Source organism: Tamandua tetradactyla, chromosome 2 (assembly GCF_023851605.1).
Source record: "Tamandua tetradactyla isolate mTamTet1 chromosome 2, mTamTet1.pri, whole genome shotgun sequence".
NCBI lineage: Eukaryota > Metazoa > Chordata > Mammalia > Pilosa > Myrmecophagidae > Tamandua > Tamandua tetradactyla.
The window spans coordinates 68,717,750-68,736,431 of record NC_135328.1 but is presented as its reverse complement, the minus strand read 5'-3'; the positions used below and the strand labels follow the sequence as shown (position 1 = coordinate 68,736,431).

The following is an 18,682-nucleotide window of genomic DNA, read 5'->3' as shown; positions in this document are numbered from 1 at the left end:
CCAGATTCCGACTTGAGTCTTGCTAGAAATATTAATTAGCCTCCTCTAAAGGTCAGCTGTCTGGTGGCACCAGAATCGTAGTTGGTGTGGTGGACACTATACTGTGCCATTCAGATCCTTTCAGGACTGGCACATTTATTGCCCCAGCTGTTGGGAGTATTGGAGACTGGCAGCTGGTAGAGCATCTCTCTCTAGGAATCGTACTTGGCTAGAGAGAGCCGCTTTGCTAGAGGGAATTTGTCTCTCAATGATTGGATGATGGAGGGACATAAGGGCCTGGCCTTTTTACCTTAATGCAGGAAAACTCTTATCTAAGCTCCAACCCCCCCCCCAGGCCTCTGCCCAATTTTGCTGCTCTAATGTCTTCCCAGGTATTGACATAGCGATCCCCAATAAATCTCCTGCACGCAAATCTCAGAGTCTCAGGGTCTGTTTCCTGGAGAACTGACCTGTGACCATCAGAAACCAGATAAGTACTTGACTATCCTTTGGTCAACTTTAAATCCCCACATTGTTTACTCACATCCTTAACTCCCATATTGGCCAAATTCAGACTTTGGTATTCAGCAGATAGCTATGAGAGCATGGCCAGACTGCCCACCAATCCAGTTTTAGCAACTCTACTGCAAGATTTGTGCCACGATTTTAACCCACAGTCCTTTTGCATGGTCCTGACATACATGAAGATCAGTGACCACAGTTAAAAGAAATAACACCAGTCCCCCAACAGTACAGTTAAAATTTGTTACCATAGTGTATTAGCTGTAGCTGGATAAAGGGCAATTTACACTGCTAGCTCCTCAGTGCACAAACTACAACATAGAGATGTCCACCATGGTCAGTGACCAATCACATACCTTCTTTCAAAGTCTATTGGTGATCAATCACTGCACATCTGAGAAGTATAAGCAAGAGCTAGAAGGATGTTTGTTCCTTGGGGGTAGGCATGACGGTGGGAACACAGCAAGAAAGCAGGACCCCCTTGGCCGGGGGTTAAAGACAGGGCATCCTCCCTTGAGTATCAGTGTTCTGAAGGGGAGCGGGGTCTTAGAAGGGCACTGGGAGTGTGTCAGTGCAGGAAAAGTAGGAACATTATTGAATCCCATGTATTAGTTTCCTATTGCTGCTATAACAAATAGCCACACACCTAGTAGCTTAGAACAAGATAAATTAATAATCTTACAGTTATGGACATCAGAAGTCTAAAATGGTTTGGCAAGTCTGTGTTCCTGTTGGAGATCTATGAGAGAATCTGTTCCTTACATTTTTCAGCTCTACAGACTTCTTGTGTTCGCTGGCTTGTGTCTACATCACTCCAGATTTGGCTTCGGTCATCACATATCCTTCTCCGACTCCCACCCTCCTGCTTCCTTCTTATAAAGTCTCTTGTAATTGCAAAACTGGCCCCACCTGGCTAATCCCAGATAATCTCCCATCTCAAGATTTTTAACTTAATTATACCTACAAGAGCAAAGGAATAATTTTGCCTGGTATTTCTGACCCTGAATCAACCTTCCCTAAAAGGCCACTCAAGACTCTAGACCCTGGATACAGTATACATTAAAAGGTATCATTTTCCCAATAAGTTTGAGAAGTGTTGCATTCAAGTCCTGAGACTTGTTTAATACTGAGTTTTCACATAAGGTCAATGAACATCCCATTGAACACTTCGGAAATGCTGTCCTAGAATATATTCCAACTTTGATCAATGCTATGGAAACAGCTCTGCAGGAAGCCTGCAGACCTCTTTGGCTTCTGTTAAGGGCCTAACACATGAAGCGCCCCTGCCAGCACCACTTTAACTCTCTTGGAGGACGTGGTTCCTTCTCTGACATTGGCCCTCAGGTGCACTTTGGCAAACCTGGAGCCTGCCAACTGATTCACATACACAGAGTATGTGAAGTGACATATTGTTCAAGTGTCTCAGTTCTGTCTGAAGACTCATCCTGGATAGTCTTCTCTCTCTCTCTCTTTCCCTCTCTCTTCCTTCTCCTTCACTCTGGCTCTAAAATATCCAGGAAATAGTGTGTCACCAAATATACTCAGCGACTTTTCCTCTCTCTTTTACCTGTCAAATCAAATTCGTGATTTGGGCAGCTCACCACATGGAAACTGAAACAAATGGATTGCTGTTGTCAAAATAAAGAGCATTTATTCATTGCCTGATTGTTGGTGTGTTTCAGATGCTAGCCCTGGATCTCTTCTGCAGTGGGATGTTTGATTCACCACTGTCATTCTCTGGAATCACTAGAAGTCTTGAGGAAACACAGAATCTCAGAGTCTCAGAAAAACTGAGAGATCACTCATTCAATTTTTTCTTGGAATTCTGGAATCTTCCTTCATATCCCAAATTAAAAGTCTTTTACAAGCTTTCACAACCATCATCTACTTTTCAACTACTACTCACCTAAACAAATCTTTTATTCAAGAAGATCTAGGTAACTTGCTTAGCCTGTGCCTCCACCTTATGTCTGAAACGCCCTCCTTCATCTATCCACACTTTTCAAAATAATAATAGCAAATATTCATTGCGCACCTACAATATGGTGGGCACCTTGCCGTTTAATTAACTCATCTCATTTAATCGTGACCAGTCTTATGAGGCAGTATTGCTACTTTATAGACCAACTATTTACTTAAGTGTTCCATTGTATTTTACAGATACTATTTACTGAAGTTTGCCTATATCAGACGCTGTACTAAGCACTTTATATTTTCATCATCAACTCTATGAGGTAAATGTTATGGTTTCTCTTTGGCAGATAAAGAAATTAAGAGACTTCTATATGGCAAGAAATTCACCCACAGTCACGCAGCTAATAAGTGGCAGAGCTGTGATCCAAGCCCGTTAGGACCTTCCACTCATCCTTTATTCCTTCTTTCTCCTTGTTGGCTTTCCAGCCACTGTGGCCCTCTGTATCCCTCTAAATTCACAAAGCATCTATCTATAATCCAACTTTTATTTTTTTGTCATATACTATTTGTTCTCCTCACTGGGCACCTCATATTACTCTGCATCCCTTAGCAGCTTGCTCATTACCCATGCACTATAAACATACACTGCTTTAGAACAAGTCTTCTCATAGCAACCAGGACTGGCTAGGTTGCTTTTAAATGAACAGTTTCCAGATCCAAGTTGGGTTTCTGGGTTGTTTCAGGAACCTCTATGCAATAACATTTAGTATAAGAAATTAAACCGAATGGTTTGTCCCTCAATGCTTATTTTAGCAGCTAATATGGGAGAGGGTGGCTGGCAGGCTGAGTCCCCTCAAATCTACTTGTGTTGCCAAGGTTTAAAGAGGGTCTATGAGTCAGAGTTGTATTTCCAACATCTAGCAAAGTGCCTGGCACATAATAGGGATTAAACAAATGTCTGTTGAGTAATGGCCAGTTATAAACATCATATCCTAGAGTCTCAGCATTCCGATACAATATTTTCCTTTCACCTCTTAGATGACTCTTAGAAATCATTCACCTAGAAAAAATTTTAAGTTCTTTGAGTAGTCAAAGTTGACAGTAATGATAAATAATGTCATTTTTCTTTTTACGTGCATTTGGCATAGTGACAAGCTTTTGTTTTATTTTGTTTTTTAGGAATTCAAGGTTACTTACTTGTTGCACAGCTAAGAGGAGGGTACTAGTAGAGAATTATTAAGTAGCTCCAACCAAGGGCCTTGTACCATTTTGGGGGAATAAAGAATATATACTTGGGAAATATGACTCTTTCTGTCATATACACTTGGAACACAGACATCCTGTGAACAAGTTCTTAAAAAAACTGTTTTACATACAGCATAATAAACACCTTTTGGCTAAAGCACAGCAACCCTTAAACTGAGCTTCTTGAACTCTCCTCAGTGCTAAGTGTTGATGTTCTATAAACTACAGATCATAACAGGATTTAACGGGGAAAGGTTTTATAAAGTATCATGTTAAAAAAAATACAAAGCTCTTTAGAAGTCTTTTCCATCCATTAAACCACTGGGAGCTTCTCAGGAGCTGAGGAACGCACATGTAAGTTGTCCAAGAAGCCCCAGCAGGAAGGTGGAAGGGATAGGTTCCCTGGGAACACAGCCAAGTAAGTTCAAGAAAAATAAGCACGTAGAGGGGGTCTAAATCACCAAGTGCAAGGGATCAAAACATTTATTCTTTCTTCTGAAGAATTTTTGAAGGCAATTTTTCTCAAAATAAACAAATTAGATAAATAAAATTACATTAAAATATTAGCCCACCTAGAAAACAATGAGACAGATAAGGAATCAGAGATCTTTAATAAATGCAAAAAGGATATCGATTGGAGTCCCAATTGGGTAGGGTGAAAAACTGTGCTGTTTACATTAAATGTGCTGCTAAGAGAGTGCCTTGCATGTGGAAGAATAACACTAAGATGGCTGTTTAAAACAATCTAGGAATTACGTAGTCTAAACATACGAAGAAAATGGGTCCCACCAAGGTTGATTTTACCAAGGTCTAATACCTCATCAGAACAGAACCAAGGTCTCCTAGCACTCTGAGCCTTCCACTACTCCAGGTAGAGCAAAAGTTGCTCAGTAGAGGCTGCCTATCTGTGACTTGGAGAAAGCCAGGTCTAGGCTTAGCAACGGTGAGTGCTGTGATCAGTTAGTGATGTCTGCCATGGGGATTATGATAAGCGGGGTGGTATATGTGCTACATGTTTGCATCCCTCCAATAAGCCATGCCGCATATCTAAGTTTATATAAAAGCCATCAAAACTGTTGAGTGATTAAAGCACCCAAATGTTTTTAGTTTCTTAATGTTCATGATTCACATAACAGATAAATTTATTCACCCAGTAAAAAATATATATATATAAATATATACATACACATTGAGAAATATTTTGAGTGTTGCAGTTCCAATGCCAACCTTTAGCATATGAATATATTAGATACTGGAAGGAAGGAGGGAAAGAAGATGGAAAGAAGGAAGGAATAGAGAGAGGGAAGGAGAAAGGAACAAATTATATACTTCAAGTCTTCCAACTTTAAAGAAGCTTCATAGGACATCATCAGTTCAATAATTTTATATAACATTTTTTCATGACAATTTTCACTTTACTAATAACTGTTCACTCTCCCTTCAATGGTATTTTAACCCATCTTCTGAAAAGAATTAACATTACAAGTTCAACTCATTTGATGAGAACAAGAAGTTTATGTGGTAATAGAAAAAGGAGCGCAAAAGGCATTTTATACTATAAAATGAGTTTTACATATTTCTCTTTTGTGCAAAACCAAAGAAAGCACTGGGGTTACGATGTGATCACTGTTGCTGCTGCTTCTGCCTAAGCAAAACAGTAATTTTGTAATTCTGTTTATAATGTACCACTGAAAGTCGGACATCATGTGTTTGCTTTCCAACATTATCTTTGAATGCTCTCTTTAGATCAGCATGTGCCTTCAAACACTAGTTGTTCAGAATATTAACAAATACAATTCTTTAAAAGTGTGTGGTCAAATAAGTTTGTTATATCTTGTGTTAAAAGACCTTAACAGTCATCTTGCTTCAGGATTTTAGAAGCTTTTGATACGTTAATAGACACTGTAAATCTATATTAAATATATAAAGTTTTCTAAATATCTTCAGCCATAAAATCCTTCTTTTGTGGTTGTGCCTTAGCAAAATTAGCATTCTATGGAACTCACTTGGAAAAACTGATTTGAAAACTTCCACATCACAAGATGCTATCTTGAAAATCACCCTATCCTCTCTTCTAACTGAAGGATGCTTCTGGTTCCCCCACAGCCTGCCTCTGCTACACGATCCTCCATCTGACTTCCACACCGACACAACCCGCCAGGCCCTGGGACACCCTCCTCAGCCTCCTGCGGTGTGGAAGTCTTGGCAGGCCCTGGCTCTGGTCTCTCCTCACATAGACAGCAGCAATGTTTCCTCTCTCTGCCATACAAGCCAGAAATGAATATCAGCCACACCCTGGAACTACACTTGCCTGGCCTGCTATGTTGGGTCAAGCTGCAGGGACTCAAAAACTGGAGGTACGGGCGGGCCGCGGTGGCTCAGCGGGCAAGAGTGCTTGCCTGCCGTGCCGGAGGACCTCGGTTCGATTCCCGGCCCCAGCCCATGTAAAAAACAAACAAACAAACAAAATATAATAAAACAAGAAAATGTTTAAAAATGTTTCCCTTTCTTCCTTCCATCCTTCCTTCCTTCTCTGTCTTTCCTTCCTTTAAAAAAAAAAAAAAAAAAAAAAAACTGGAGGTATGGCGAGGGAAAGGGTCTCTCTCTCCGCAGGCAGAAAAGAGGAACTCAAGGTTGCTTGAGAGACACTCATTTTATTGGAGAAGCTCATTTCGTAGTTAAATCTTTCTGTGTGAAGCTATTTTTGAGAGTTAAAGTTGTGATGTTACCAGGTAACAAATTTTCTTCTCTATTTATAAAAGGCAAAAAAGAAAAACATGTACTGAAGATGCCTATTTTACATTTAAAATAATAGGATAACAGAAAGATCAGGCAGACCTTAACGTTGTGTGACTATTGCTAAATTATGTAAGTTTTTGCAACCTTGGTTCCTCAACTTTAAAATGGGGATAAAAATATCCATCTTGCAGGATTCTTTTGGTGATGGTAGTGAAATAATATCTGCAAATTTAATAACACTATGCTCGATGCATGGTTAATGCTTAGTATAGGATTAGCTGCTCCTGTTATTTCACTAATAAAATGAGATTTCTTAAAAAGGATGATACTGAAGGACCATGCTGTTCCCATGGTAAATAAGCTCTATGGGCTCTGTTTTTGAAAAAAGCAAATGACAGTGCCTTTCTACCAAAATAGTTTCCTTGCAAAGAAGATATGCTTTTTTTTTTCCGCAAGAAGGCCACTTATGAACAGTCTTTTATTTCAATAGTACTTCTACTCTTCAGAGGGAAAAAAAACAACCACCACCACTAAAAAGCTATCTATGGCTGACAACACCAATTCTCTCCAATTTAACTGTTTTCAGAAATCTTTATTGGGAATCAACGGTATGCCTAATCATGCCAACCCATCTGCCTGAGCCAATTCATACCAGTACCAATATTTTTTGATTGTTAGATTGCTTTTCCAAATGGACTAGGAATATGGCATAGATATTTCATCAAACTACCCCCTGTTTCTGGGCACATGCTAGATAATTCCTGGCATCTTTTGCTCTTACCTGAGTCTGACTGAATTCCAGCTGATGGGATGTGACTAGAAATAATGTGTGACCCTTCCAAGCCTAGCTCCTAACAGTCTCCCATTCATATTCCTCTATGCTCTTGCCCCTTTGCCCAGGCCTGACACAGATAAGCCCTGTAGTATTGGGAGCCTCATGGAAGATGACAGAGCCACAAGATAAAATTTCCTGCCAAAGGACAAAAAGAGACATTTTATGGAATAAATTTAAGTGGGTTTTTATTAGATTGGCAGAGCCTTCTCATGCCCCAAATTTTAGATTTTCTTTCTATCTGAGCAATGCCTAGGTTGGGAATGTATCTGGGAATAATCTAGAAGGACCAGGGGATATAGAGGAAGGGTCTCTTTATTCCTGCCTACACCCCTCCCCCCACGTAGCACAGACACTAAATCACAGAATTCCGGGTTGGAAGAATACTTAGAGTTAGACCACTGGGGCCAGAGGAGCAAAATGACTTACTCAAGGTCATAGCATTCTTGGAGGCAGAAGCAAGCTATGGCCAATGTCTCCTGATCTGTAACTTTTTGAGTGGCAAATGGAAACCCCTTTACCCTTGCCCCCACTCAGGGAAGGAACCCTCCAGGACCCAACAGAAAGGGGATCCTAGAGGCCCAAGGCTGTCCCTGCTGCCAGGCAAGGCAGGGATGACAATACTAAAGCACTTGCTTGTACTTCACAAGTGATACTCAACCCTGTGGGAAAGACTTTAGCAAGGAGTGGTCAATGACAGGGATGGGTAAGGAGTATGGTATGTATGAGTTTTTCCTTTTTTGTTTCTTTTTTCGTGAGTGATGCAAATGTTCAAAAAAATGATTATGGTGATGAATATACAACTGTGTGATGATACTGTGAGCCATTGATTGTATACCATGAATAGAATGTTTGTATGTTGTTTTATCAGTAAAAATGTTAAAAGAAAGAAAAAAGAAAAAAAGGCTGATTGAGTCTGGGGTTTCTCTGTTACATAGGAAGGCACATGGTGACATCTGCTGTTCTTCTTTCCCAGCTTCTGGTTTCAAACAGCTCTGATTACAGTGGCTTTCTCTCCAAGCATCTGTAGGTCCTCACTTAGCTTCTCTGGGGTAACTCTGGGTTTCATCTCTTAGCTCAGCATCTCCAAATGACTGTCACTTGGTTCCATCTCTCTGCTTTCTGTGTTGGCTCTGAGCTCTCTCTCTCTGTGAACTATTTTAAGGACTCCAGTAAACTAATTAAGACCCTCCTTGAATGGCTGGGGCCCCATCTCCATGGACATAATCTAATCAAAAGGTCACACCCACATAGGGGGTCATATCTCCATGGAAACAACCTAATCAAAAGATCCCACCCAACAGTGGGTCTGTTCTCACATGACTGGATTAAAAGCATGGCTTTTCTGGGGTACTTAACAGTTTTAAACAAGCACAACAGTCAAGAAGGAACCAGAGAACCACGGAAGAGGTTGGACCCCAATGCAGGAGACAGTAAAAATGAGTGAAACACCAAGCTGATGGAGCTCACATGGTTGACCCAGGGTTGGCACAGGGCTAAAATAACTGTACATAATTATGTGTGGTAATTGTCCACATACCCTGTGGGAAGTACTGCTGGGGACAGACACAAGGCTTCCCATCTCTACCTACTCTTCTGGGTAAAAATAAAAAATCAAAGCTACTATCACCTTCTGACTCCACAAATAGATTTACTTTCATGTACTGAGTAGCAAGGATGATCAACACATTAGTCTTACCCTAGTTTGAAACTTCTTAGGGAGAGTAATAAATCTTACCAGCAGATGCCAAATGCCCCTTAGCTGAATCACACCTATTTTGTCTAGACTGAAATGTCTCATCTCCATTTTGTCAAACAAATTTTGTCTTGCCCATTACTGTTAATCTTATAATCCATATAGATGTCATGCAGTTCTATTGACAACAGGAAAGCCCCTGCTATACAGCTTTTCCTCTGAGGAAAACCTGACCACATATAAATGATCCTAAGACATGCTAAGGATATGAGTGGATATCATGGAAACAACATGTAAGTCACATCAATGTTTATTTATTACATGGTCATTCTTTTGAAGTTTCTGACTAAACATTGAGATACCTTCAGACAGCATGGCTTTAGTAGAACAGAGCCATAACCAATAAGTGGTCATTCAATAATTCTAATCAGAACAATTATGTGTGAGTGTACACATATGAGTGTGTGTACTATTTTGTTTTAGAGTGTACCCTCTTCAGAGTGTGCACAAGTAATGCAAGCACAGAGAAATGAAACTGAATGCAACCGAAGGCTATAAAAGGTGGAGAGGTAGCACAGGGAAGGCTTCGTACAGAAAGTATCATGTGTGATCACAATGGATTTCTCTCTAAGCGGCCAGTGGGAGCTTGCATGGTGGAGAGAGTTGCCAGATAAAACACAGAACTCCTAGTTAAATGTGGATTTCAGGTAAACAATGAATGCTTTTTTAGAGTTAGTATGTCCCAAACATTGCTTGGACACTCTGAATAACAGTGGAAGAGAGGCAAGAAAGCATGACATCCATGTTTCTTTCATCTTCGTCATGAACACTGTCAACATCAGTATCAATTAAAATTTGCATCAAATGGAGAATAAAATTGATGTTATTAGAAAGCCCTAAGAATTACTCCGGCTACTCAAACCACTGAGCTCATGCTTGCTTTTCCCACCATGAACTCCTTGAGATCATGGACTAAACCTTATTTCTCTTGCATCAGGAACTAGCCCAGTGATTTGGCACATGGTAAAAAAATTTTAACCACCCATTATTTTTCTAGTCAGAGATAATGACAATATTTTTAGCATATGTACTAATAGAATATGTACTAATACGTACATATATGTATATATCTATATTTAACAAAAATGGTGCCAGAAACATTATTACATTATTACATTCTTAATTTAATAAGGCTATGACATTGGAATGACAGTAGATGGAGGACATTGGGGGAGGGAGGGTTAAAACGACAAAATTGTGCATGACAGAAGATACAGGGATCTTCAAAAGGTGGTTGACAGTAGCCACCTCTGCAGCTTCCTCCACTGTCTATGAGCTGAGCCACTTAGCCTAGTAATACATTGAACAATCTTAGCTTGGTTATATTTGGTAAAGTGCCTCAAACAAGTACAAGGTATGCCAGGCACTCTGGGAAGTCGGGGGAGGAAGGCACCTCTGAAAATTGGGAGTTCGAAACTTATAGTTATCTGTAAAAGAAAGCCATACTTAAGCAAAATAAAGCACTGTAAAAGCCCAAAAGAGAAGCAAGCATTTCTGACTGGGACTGTTGAAGAAGTTTTAGATAGTAGAAGTTATGTAAGGTATGTAAAAGGAAGGTATGGCCCTCAGAGATGCTTTGCATTTTATAATCTCCAGTGTCATTCTCTCTGTGTCACTGTCTCTCTCTCTCTCTCCACACATACACACACACACACACACACACACACATTTGAAAAAAATGAAACAACAAAAAGTTGCAAGGATAATACCTTGAACTCCCACATACTCTGCCATTCATATTAACTGAATTGAAATTGAGTCTTAAGGAAAATTCACATTTTGAAATACCCTAGAGTGGAAATGTTTAAGTAAAAAAAGTATTATAACCATTCTTTCTAAATTTCTTTTCCTTCAAAAACAGTTCTGCCATAATAAAAAAAGAAATACTTGCTGACTTTACAAAACTAAGAAAATCTAGGTTAAAAAAAAAAAAAATTCTTAGCCACCCATTATTTTTCTAGGCAGCAATAATGACAATATTTTAGCATATATACTAATAGAGTTTTCTGTACATATATGTATATATCTATATTTAACAAAAATGGTGCCAGAAATATACACCAATTCAAGTGACAAAATAAACTCCCACAAGATCATTTTTAATGCTTGCACAGCAGTTTTCTACTGATGGCTATATTTACTCAAACCCTTGTTGTTGAATATTTAAATTGTTTTCTGTTTTTCTACTGAGATAAACTTATTGACAGCTAAGTCAAAGTACATCAATCATTATTTATTGGGGATAAATTTCTAGAGGGAGAATTGTTGAGTTAAAAATTATGTACATTTTTAAGGCTTTCAATATGTATGGCCATTTTGATCTCTATGAAAGTTGTGTCAATTTACAATCCTACTAAAGTGTATGAAAAGGCCCATTTTCCTAATTATCTCTCAAAGTTGGTCATCTCAAGAAATCTGTCTGTGAAATCAAATTTACATAGATAGAGCATATAGAGTAATATGCATAATAAATTTTCTTTTTATAGGGAACTAGTCCAAAAGCCAGAATTTTAAGTAACCTCACTGGTCCATAGTCAACCCTTGGTGCAACCAACTGAATTAGACAAGAACTCTTATGCCAAACTTCCAATCAAAGTCTGCCATATTTGTGGAATCATGGTCACTCAACATTCTAAAGTGGCTTTATTGAAAATGAATGTATTTCTTTTTTTTTAAGATGATAAAATAAGTTAGCCATGTTTAATGACATCTCATTTTACTTTCCTGAGAAAAGAATCCATTTGCCGAGAATCATAACCAAAAGTAGGTTATTCAGTCAAACAAGTGAAAGCCATAAATGCTCCGTAGCCATTTATACAGTAACATTGTTTCAAACTGAATTAGTTTGGCTAAAATGCGACTACCTCCAGTGAAAACAACAACACAGTAATAAACAAAAATCTTTTCAGTCTAGAACCTCCAAGCAAGAAGGAAAGATAGCCAAGCAGACATTTAAAAATATTGTCTAAGCTGTACTGAAAAGAAAAGAAAATGTATGATACTACAAGAGAGAAGCAAATGAAGCAGAAAAATATTCCCAATTATACATCCCCTGGGGGACTTCTAAGAAAGGTATCAGAGATGTGTGAGGTATTGGTGGGGATGGGAATCACTGGTTCACTTTTAACTGAAGGAAAGGACTGTTGGAGAGCATCAACATTTTCTGATGGTATCAGAAAACAAAGACAGCCTAGTCTTCTACTTATAAGTGCCATGCTAAATTGATCAAACTCTATGTTGTTCTTCTTTTCTGAGAACCAGAAAAAGCAAATAAAAAGAGAAGCCATCCAAATATAGAAGATTAATTTAACAAGATTGGAAAAACCTAAACTGTGTTATGCTCTGAGTCCTTGCAACCAAATAATCCTAGTCTGGTCAATGACTATGATTAAACTCAATGGGTGAGGATGTCTGGTTATAGCGCCAGGTACAAAAAATACTTTCATGAAGGATCACTCTCATAGATAATAGACTTAGCTGAGTTTACAGAGTTACACAGTCTTTGGTTTTTTTTGGAAATGATGATTCTGTAGTACTGGGATGGATCATTCAGGCATCAGAGGTAACCCAATGGTAATGCTTTGCACATAAAAAAAAAAAAGATAGCATCTCCAAAGTCAGCGTAGTCACCCATAGTTGAGTAAAGCCTCAGAGGCAAAGGAAAGGGGCTGTAACCCTGAGAAGCATAAAATGAAAAATGAGAAAACTCCTCCCACTGAAGATTTCAGGTGTATAAAAGGCACAGGAAGGAATACTTTAGACCTAAAACATTATAGTTAACTTTGGGTCCCGTCGATGTTTTAGCTTGGGAAAATTAATGAACATTAAGCCTAAAATGATTCAAAACTGTTTGTGGGCTGCATGCCTTGTGGGGCTGTTCATCACCAGTGTCCTCTCTCTGGACTGTAACTTATTGAATGTTCATCTGAGTAGAGTCACATGGCAAAATATGAGACTTCTGAGGAGTATGAGCAATTCATTTCCTGTAGAATGTCTAAGAGAAATAGAAGCCTTTGAGCTACCCCAAGAGATCTTATCATACACCCAGCCTGTGAAAAGGGACATCAAGGAAGTCTTCTATGAGATGTCCATTCAGGCTTTCAACATCTTCCATCAATACACCTTCAAGTCTACTTGGGAAGAGAAATGCCTGAAACAAATTCAAACGGGACTTGATTGGCAAATAGAGTACCTGGAACAATGCATGGAGGAAGAGGAGAAAGAAAACGAAGGTATAAAGCAAATGGAAAAGGATGAGATGAGTTACTCAGGACCAGCTGTCCACCAACTGAGCAACCTAGAGCTGAAGAGATATTTCAACAGGATACACAATTTCCTGAAAGATAAGAAATATAGTCACTGTGCCTGGGCGATTGTTCGGGTAGAAATCAGAAGATGTTTCTACTACTTTCAGAAATTCACAGCACTACTTAAGAGGAAATAAGGTATATTTTAGAATTTAAATTGTTTCCCTCTTAAGATTTCCTTTTTATTCTCCTCCATCTTGTTTTTTAAAAATTACTGTGTTTATATAAACCTGTCTTCAGTTAGATTGGTGATAGTTTATGTTATGTTTGCTATCTCTAAAGCTTGACGTTGCAATATCTGTCATGTTCATTTCTCTGAGGAGAGGTGATACCAACCATCTCCTGGGTGGAGTGTTGTTAGAAAGTCCTGAAGACAATTTTAAAGGAACAGAATTCCTCTTCCATCTTATCCTTCTGTTCTCTTTTTCCCTCCCCTTTTGCCATTTTGTACTTGCTTTGCTCTACTGTATTTGAACTTCACGAAGCCAACAATTAGAGGATAAGGATCAAAGAATGTTGCAAAATATTACACATTAATGACTTTACTTTCTTTCTGCCAAGGTTGTTGATTCTTTCTCCAAGTTCAGTTCCTTAAAAATTTTCACAACTTTGTAGAGTGAAATCTCTCCCTTTCTCTCCCCAGAGAAAAAGACTGATATCTCTAGTCCTTTGCTTCTCAGTTTGGTTTGTTTAAAAAGATACAAAGGGAGTAGCATGTATTTTATTACTTGAAATTATAAAGGTCCACAGTGAGACTGGATGTTGAATTAGTTGACCATTGAAACTCTCCTCTAAACTTTGATAGTCTATTACTCTAATGCAGAACTGTATTCATCCCTAATGAATGTAGTTTGATTTCTGCATGAAAACACATGGAAACTGCTGCAAAAAGCATACTTCATGCCTTTCAAAGTAGTAACTGAAAAAGCAGCATCCCCAGGAGCTGTTTGGAGAATCAACTTGGCTGTGAGGTAAGGGCATGCTGCTTTTTCATACACCCAAAAAGAAAAACCTGGAGTCATACTATAGAACATTTTTACATTGGATTGTATCAATCATAAAACAACTTTGCATCTGTTAAGTAAACTAGCCATTCAGAGTAATATGACACTCCAGTATCTTATTTTTTAAAAGTTATTTCATGCACAGATTACCTAGATTATTGACTTGTATTGTCCTTCATTTGTATTAATTTATCATCTAGCTGAAATAAATTTTCTCTTCCTCCCTCTTCCTGACCCAATCTCAGAATCATCTACATTCAAGCAAGAATTAACATAGAGATGTTGCCACAAACCCCACAAAAGAGGGTGAGATGTACCTGCTTCAACCCTTGGGAGACCTCTCCCGTATAGCTATTAATATCATGGAGCTAAACTGCTCAGATTCAAGACTGATCTAAGTGCAGGGCTCAAATGATAGAGCCAAAGAGACATCCTTATGAAAAAAAAAAGCTAGGAAATTTCAGTCTGAAAGTTAGAAGAAACATATTAAAAGAACAAGAACAAGTTATGGATCATGTTATACTGGTTATCAGTGGAAGGATCAGAAAAAATGAAGTAATATGATCCATTTCAACAAAGTTTTTCCAAATGCAAAATGTACTACAAGCTGAAAAGGAGTTGGGACATGTAAGCTACCAAGTAAGAAATAGAGACTTGGCATTTTCCATGAATATCTCTAATAATGCCTTTGCTCAGTGTCCCTAATAACTTGACTGGAATCATGTCAGATATTTCAGTGATTTATGGCTGCAGTTTTGCCAAGTGTGAGTTATGTGGTAGAGAAGAGAATTGGCCAAGAAAGCTGGCACTTACAGTCAACATAGATTGTTCAACTGCATAAGTAGGAAGGGTTTTATAAAGAGCACATCAAATAAAAAAGAAAAAGGAGAACACCTCAATGAAAAATAGGTAAGGACACAAACCAGCAATAGCACAAAGGAAGAAATAGCAACATATAACATGAAAAAAAGTTTAATTTGGCTTGTGATTAATGAAATGCAACATAAGACACACCGTGTCATCAGTTTGGCAGAAAAAATAACATGACACTAAGTGCAAGGGAACAGACACTTGTGTAGGTTGGAAAGTTTTCTACAGGACAATATGGAAATATTGAACATCCTAAAAAGTGCATCAAACCCTTTGAACTATCTATCTCACCTCTAGAAACTTATTCTAAGGAAGTAATTGAATAAGATTGTTCATTGTAGCCTTGTTTATGATAATCTTTTTTTTTTCATTTTCTACAATGATTTTTGGAGGGAATTTATTTAAAGAAAATGTACAAGTTTACTTTCCATTATAATTACTGTTTTCCTTACTGGGTAGATTGGGACAAGGACTGTCCTTTCACTTGGTTAATGATGCCTTAGGGCACTTCTTGAGCAACCCAGGTCTTTCCTGCTGCTTCCCTCCTGCTGCTGATGTTTCTAAATTTCAAAAGAATTCTTCCTTGGGGGTCATTCTCATAATGAAATGTTTGTAAAATGCCTTCCACTTACTTCAGAAGTTTGCATTTTGTTCTTTTGTTGGCCCCACTGGTAATATCCAGGAACTGTGAGAGAAAGCATTCACTGTTTCCACATTCCTGACTTAGCAGTTCTCTTTCGTTGTTCTTTATTAAATGAAAGCTCACGAGTTCTATTAAGTTGGGTAAACGGGAAAACTTCTAGAACTACGCAGAACCAAGAACACAGCTTCCACTTAGAATTATAGTTGAGTGGGTACATAGCTCACAGGTGATCAGGAGGAAGCTTCCTCCCTCCCTGGGGTGGGGAAGGGATCAAAGTCGGAAGATAAAAAGAGCTGTCTAAGGTAATTAAATCTCTTTGGAAGAGGGACTGATTGGGTGACCCGCAGAAAAAGCAGGTAGCACTGGGTTAAGACAAGGTAGAGGCTCCAAGAGGGCACTAACACGCCCTCCCCTCACAGGCAAGGTGATTCTCCGGGCGGTTCCTGGGGACCCTGACTTTTCAGTTACTACTTTGTTTTTGTCCTGGTTTTTTAATAGGGCACTCACGAAGAATGCGCACGATGTGTAGACACCTAAGTTGTGAGGGAACCGGTTGGGGGGGGGGGCGGGGAATCAGGGCCACCTATACTAACAGGCACACCCTCAAATAACTCAGCTCCAGCTCCAAGTCATTTGTTTTTAAGTTAACCCTGCCATAGAGCGTACGCGCCGCGTCCTCTCCAGTCTGCTTGTCCCACAATGTTCCTTGTCTTTCCGAGTCTGCTTGTTCTACAACACAGATAGGGGAACCAGATTTACACTTGGAGCCCTACGTGAAGTCAGAACTACACATTCATTCCAGAAGGAGCCAATCAACCCTTATTCCCAGGCAAAGTCTGGAGGTTTTCTCGGTTATTCGCACCCTCATCTCTTTATGGCGACTCGCATGTCTTCCCGACCCTGGAAACTTGCAGACCCCCAGAACCTTGACTTTTTGCCTGCCAGGGATGCTCTTGCCCCCTCCCACTGCTTTGGCAGCAAACAGGTCTCACGCCTTTAGCCGGAGATTGAAATCTATCAAAGGACACTCTGGATTGGGGCGGAACCTTGCTTCCATTCTCTGGAAAGCAGCACCCCTCTCGGATCTGCGCACTTTTCAGCGCGCCTGGAATAAGATCTGAGAAATGCGCCCTGGGCCACAGGCAGCCGAGGAGGCGGGGAAGGAACAACTTTCCCTTTGCCCGCCCTCTAACCACAAGGCCCGGGTGGGGCGGCCTCTCTGGAGTCAGGCTCCTCTCTTTCCCCAGCCGGGATCTCCGACCAGGGCTTGCCCCGTGGCTGGCGTGGGGCTCAGAGGGGGAGGGAGAAGCAGAAGGGCTTCCTCCCCTCCCCAAAAAGCTCAGCCAGATGTTGGAAAGGCAAACAATAGGGGAAACGCGGAGAAACAAAAGGCCGTTTGCCGCGATTTCAGTCAGCTCGTCGGCGCGGTCCCTGTGGGGAGGGTACAAGAGAGGGGAACAGAGAGGCAGGCGAGGAGGGACTCCGAGGGGTCTAGGGTGCCAGGTCCCTGTCAGGCGCCGGGGGTTGATCCCCTACCATACTGGCAGGGGTCCAAAAACGTGAAGGAGCAACCAAAGGAAAGTTGAAGGCTTTGTACTTTCTTCCCCAATGTAGAGAACGGGAGGGGCTGGGTTTCCAGATGTTTGACAGTTGTTGGCCCAAGGGTTCCGCAGGATTTGTCGGTTCTTTACACACCCTGTCCCTACAGGAAGCATCAGTAGTCCCGGAGGCGACCTGGCTGACCGTGCGGAGTCCCCCTTCGCGGCCCCAAGCCAAGTCTCTTCCCTCACAATCAAGGCGTCTAAACATCGTCTCAGGACACACTTTTGTAAAAGTTTTTCTTCCCGCCACCCTCAGCCTAACACGCACCCTGCAGGCAACCGCGATTCCGGACAGGCTCTGGGACAGTCTCGCACTCCTTAGGAAGGAGAATTTTATTTATCTTTTAAAATCAAGGCCCGGGAGCCCGAGGTGGGGACTGGACCCGTGTTTCTGCCCCGGAAAGGCGCACGAGGAGCCGGCCAGAAGCCAAAGTGCAAGCAGGGGTCTGAAGCCCGCGGCAGCGCCGGAAGCCCGCGGGCGGCGGGCGGAGGAGAGGGGTCTTCACCTCCCGCCCCCTGTTGCACTCGTGCCCTAGTGCGCTCCTCTCTTCCGCCCTCTCGACCCCCTCCCGAGCAAGGGGAGCGACCCGAGCAATGAGCTGCGCCGCCGCGCCGCCGCCCTCGCTCGAAGCCGGTCCTCACTCACCGTGGGGTTTTTACCTCCAGCCCGCGGGCCCTGTCGACTCCCGGAGCGGGGCCAGCTGAAGCCGGCGCGAGAGGAAAAGGGCGACCTCAGGGCAGAACGAGCACGTTGGTGATCCAAGCGAGGGGCTCCCAGTTCAGCACCGGCGGTCCCAGCGATCTGGCTGGAGGGCGGGCGAGCTGGGGTTCCTGCTGCAGTTGCGGCGGCTCGGGAGAAACCCCCACATGCACCCTATGCGCCGCGCCGTTGGCCGGGGCTAGGCTACTGCCGGGGCTCCGAGAGGGAACCCCCTGGCGGCCGTCCGCTGAATGGCAGCTCCGCCGAAAGAGGTAGGAAAGAGGCATCTACCCACCCAATGGCCAGTGGCCCCAAGGAAGACATTGGATCACAAAAGATGCGTTCTGGGATCTTTCAGACCACCTACAGAGAGAGAAATCCTTGCTTGCCTTCTCCAGAGTTTTCTGTTTAAAACTGCCGTGGACTACCAAAATACTTGGAGATTGTGGCGGATGTACTAGAACAAAGTGGGAGTAATTGGATGCTTGGACTTTGAAGTTCAACCCGCGCAGTTTGTCACTTTCTACCTGTGTGTGATCTTGGCCAATGACCTCTGACTTGGTTTCCTGC

At 41.2% G+C, this 18,682-nt stretch overlaps 2 protein-coding genes across 3 annotated transcripts in view; one reads left to right on the top strand and one right to left on the bottom strand.

Annotated features, from left to right (window-relative positions):
- Window positions 1–18,455, bottom strand: part of MOB3B (MOB kinase activator 3B) — a 224,341-nt gene extending 205,886 nt beyond the window's left edge. The window contains exon 1 of one of the 2 annotated variants that reach the window (XM_077147989.1): window positions 18,059–18,455. The gene's annotated coding sequence lies outside the window, so the exon portion shown is untranslated. The remainder of the gene's footprint in view (window positions 1–18,058) is intronic. The other variant, XM_077147990.1, reaches the window with a different exon arrangement.
- Window positions 12,805–13,477, top strand: IFNK (interferon kappa). Its single transcript, XM_077133929.1, has one exon. The coding sequence runs from the start codon at window positions 12,805–12,807 to the stop codon at window positions 13,429–13,431; it is 627 nt and encodes a 208-aa protein (XP_076990044.1). The 3' UTR covers window positions 13,432–13,477.
- Window positions 18,456–18,682: the final 227 nt, after the last annotated feature.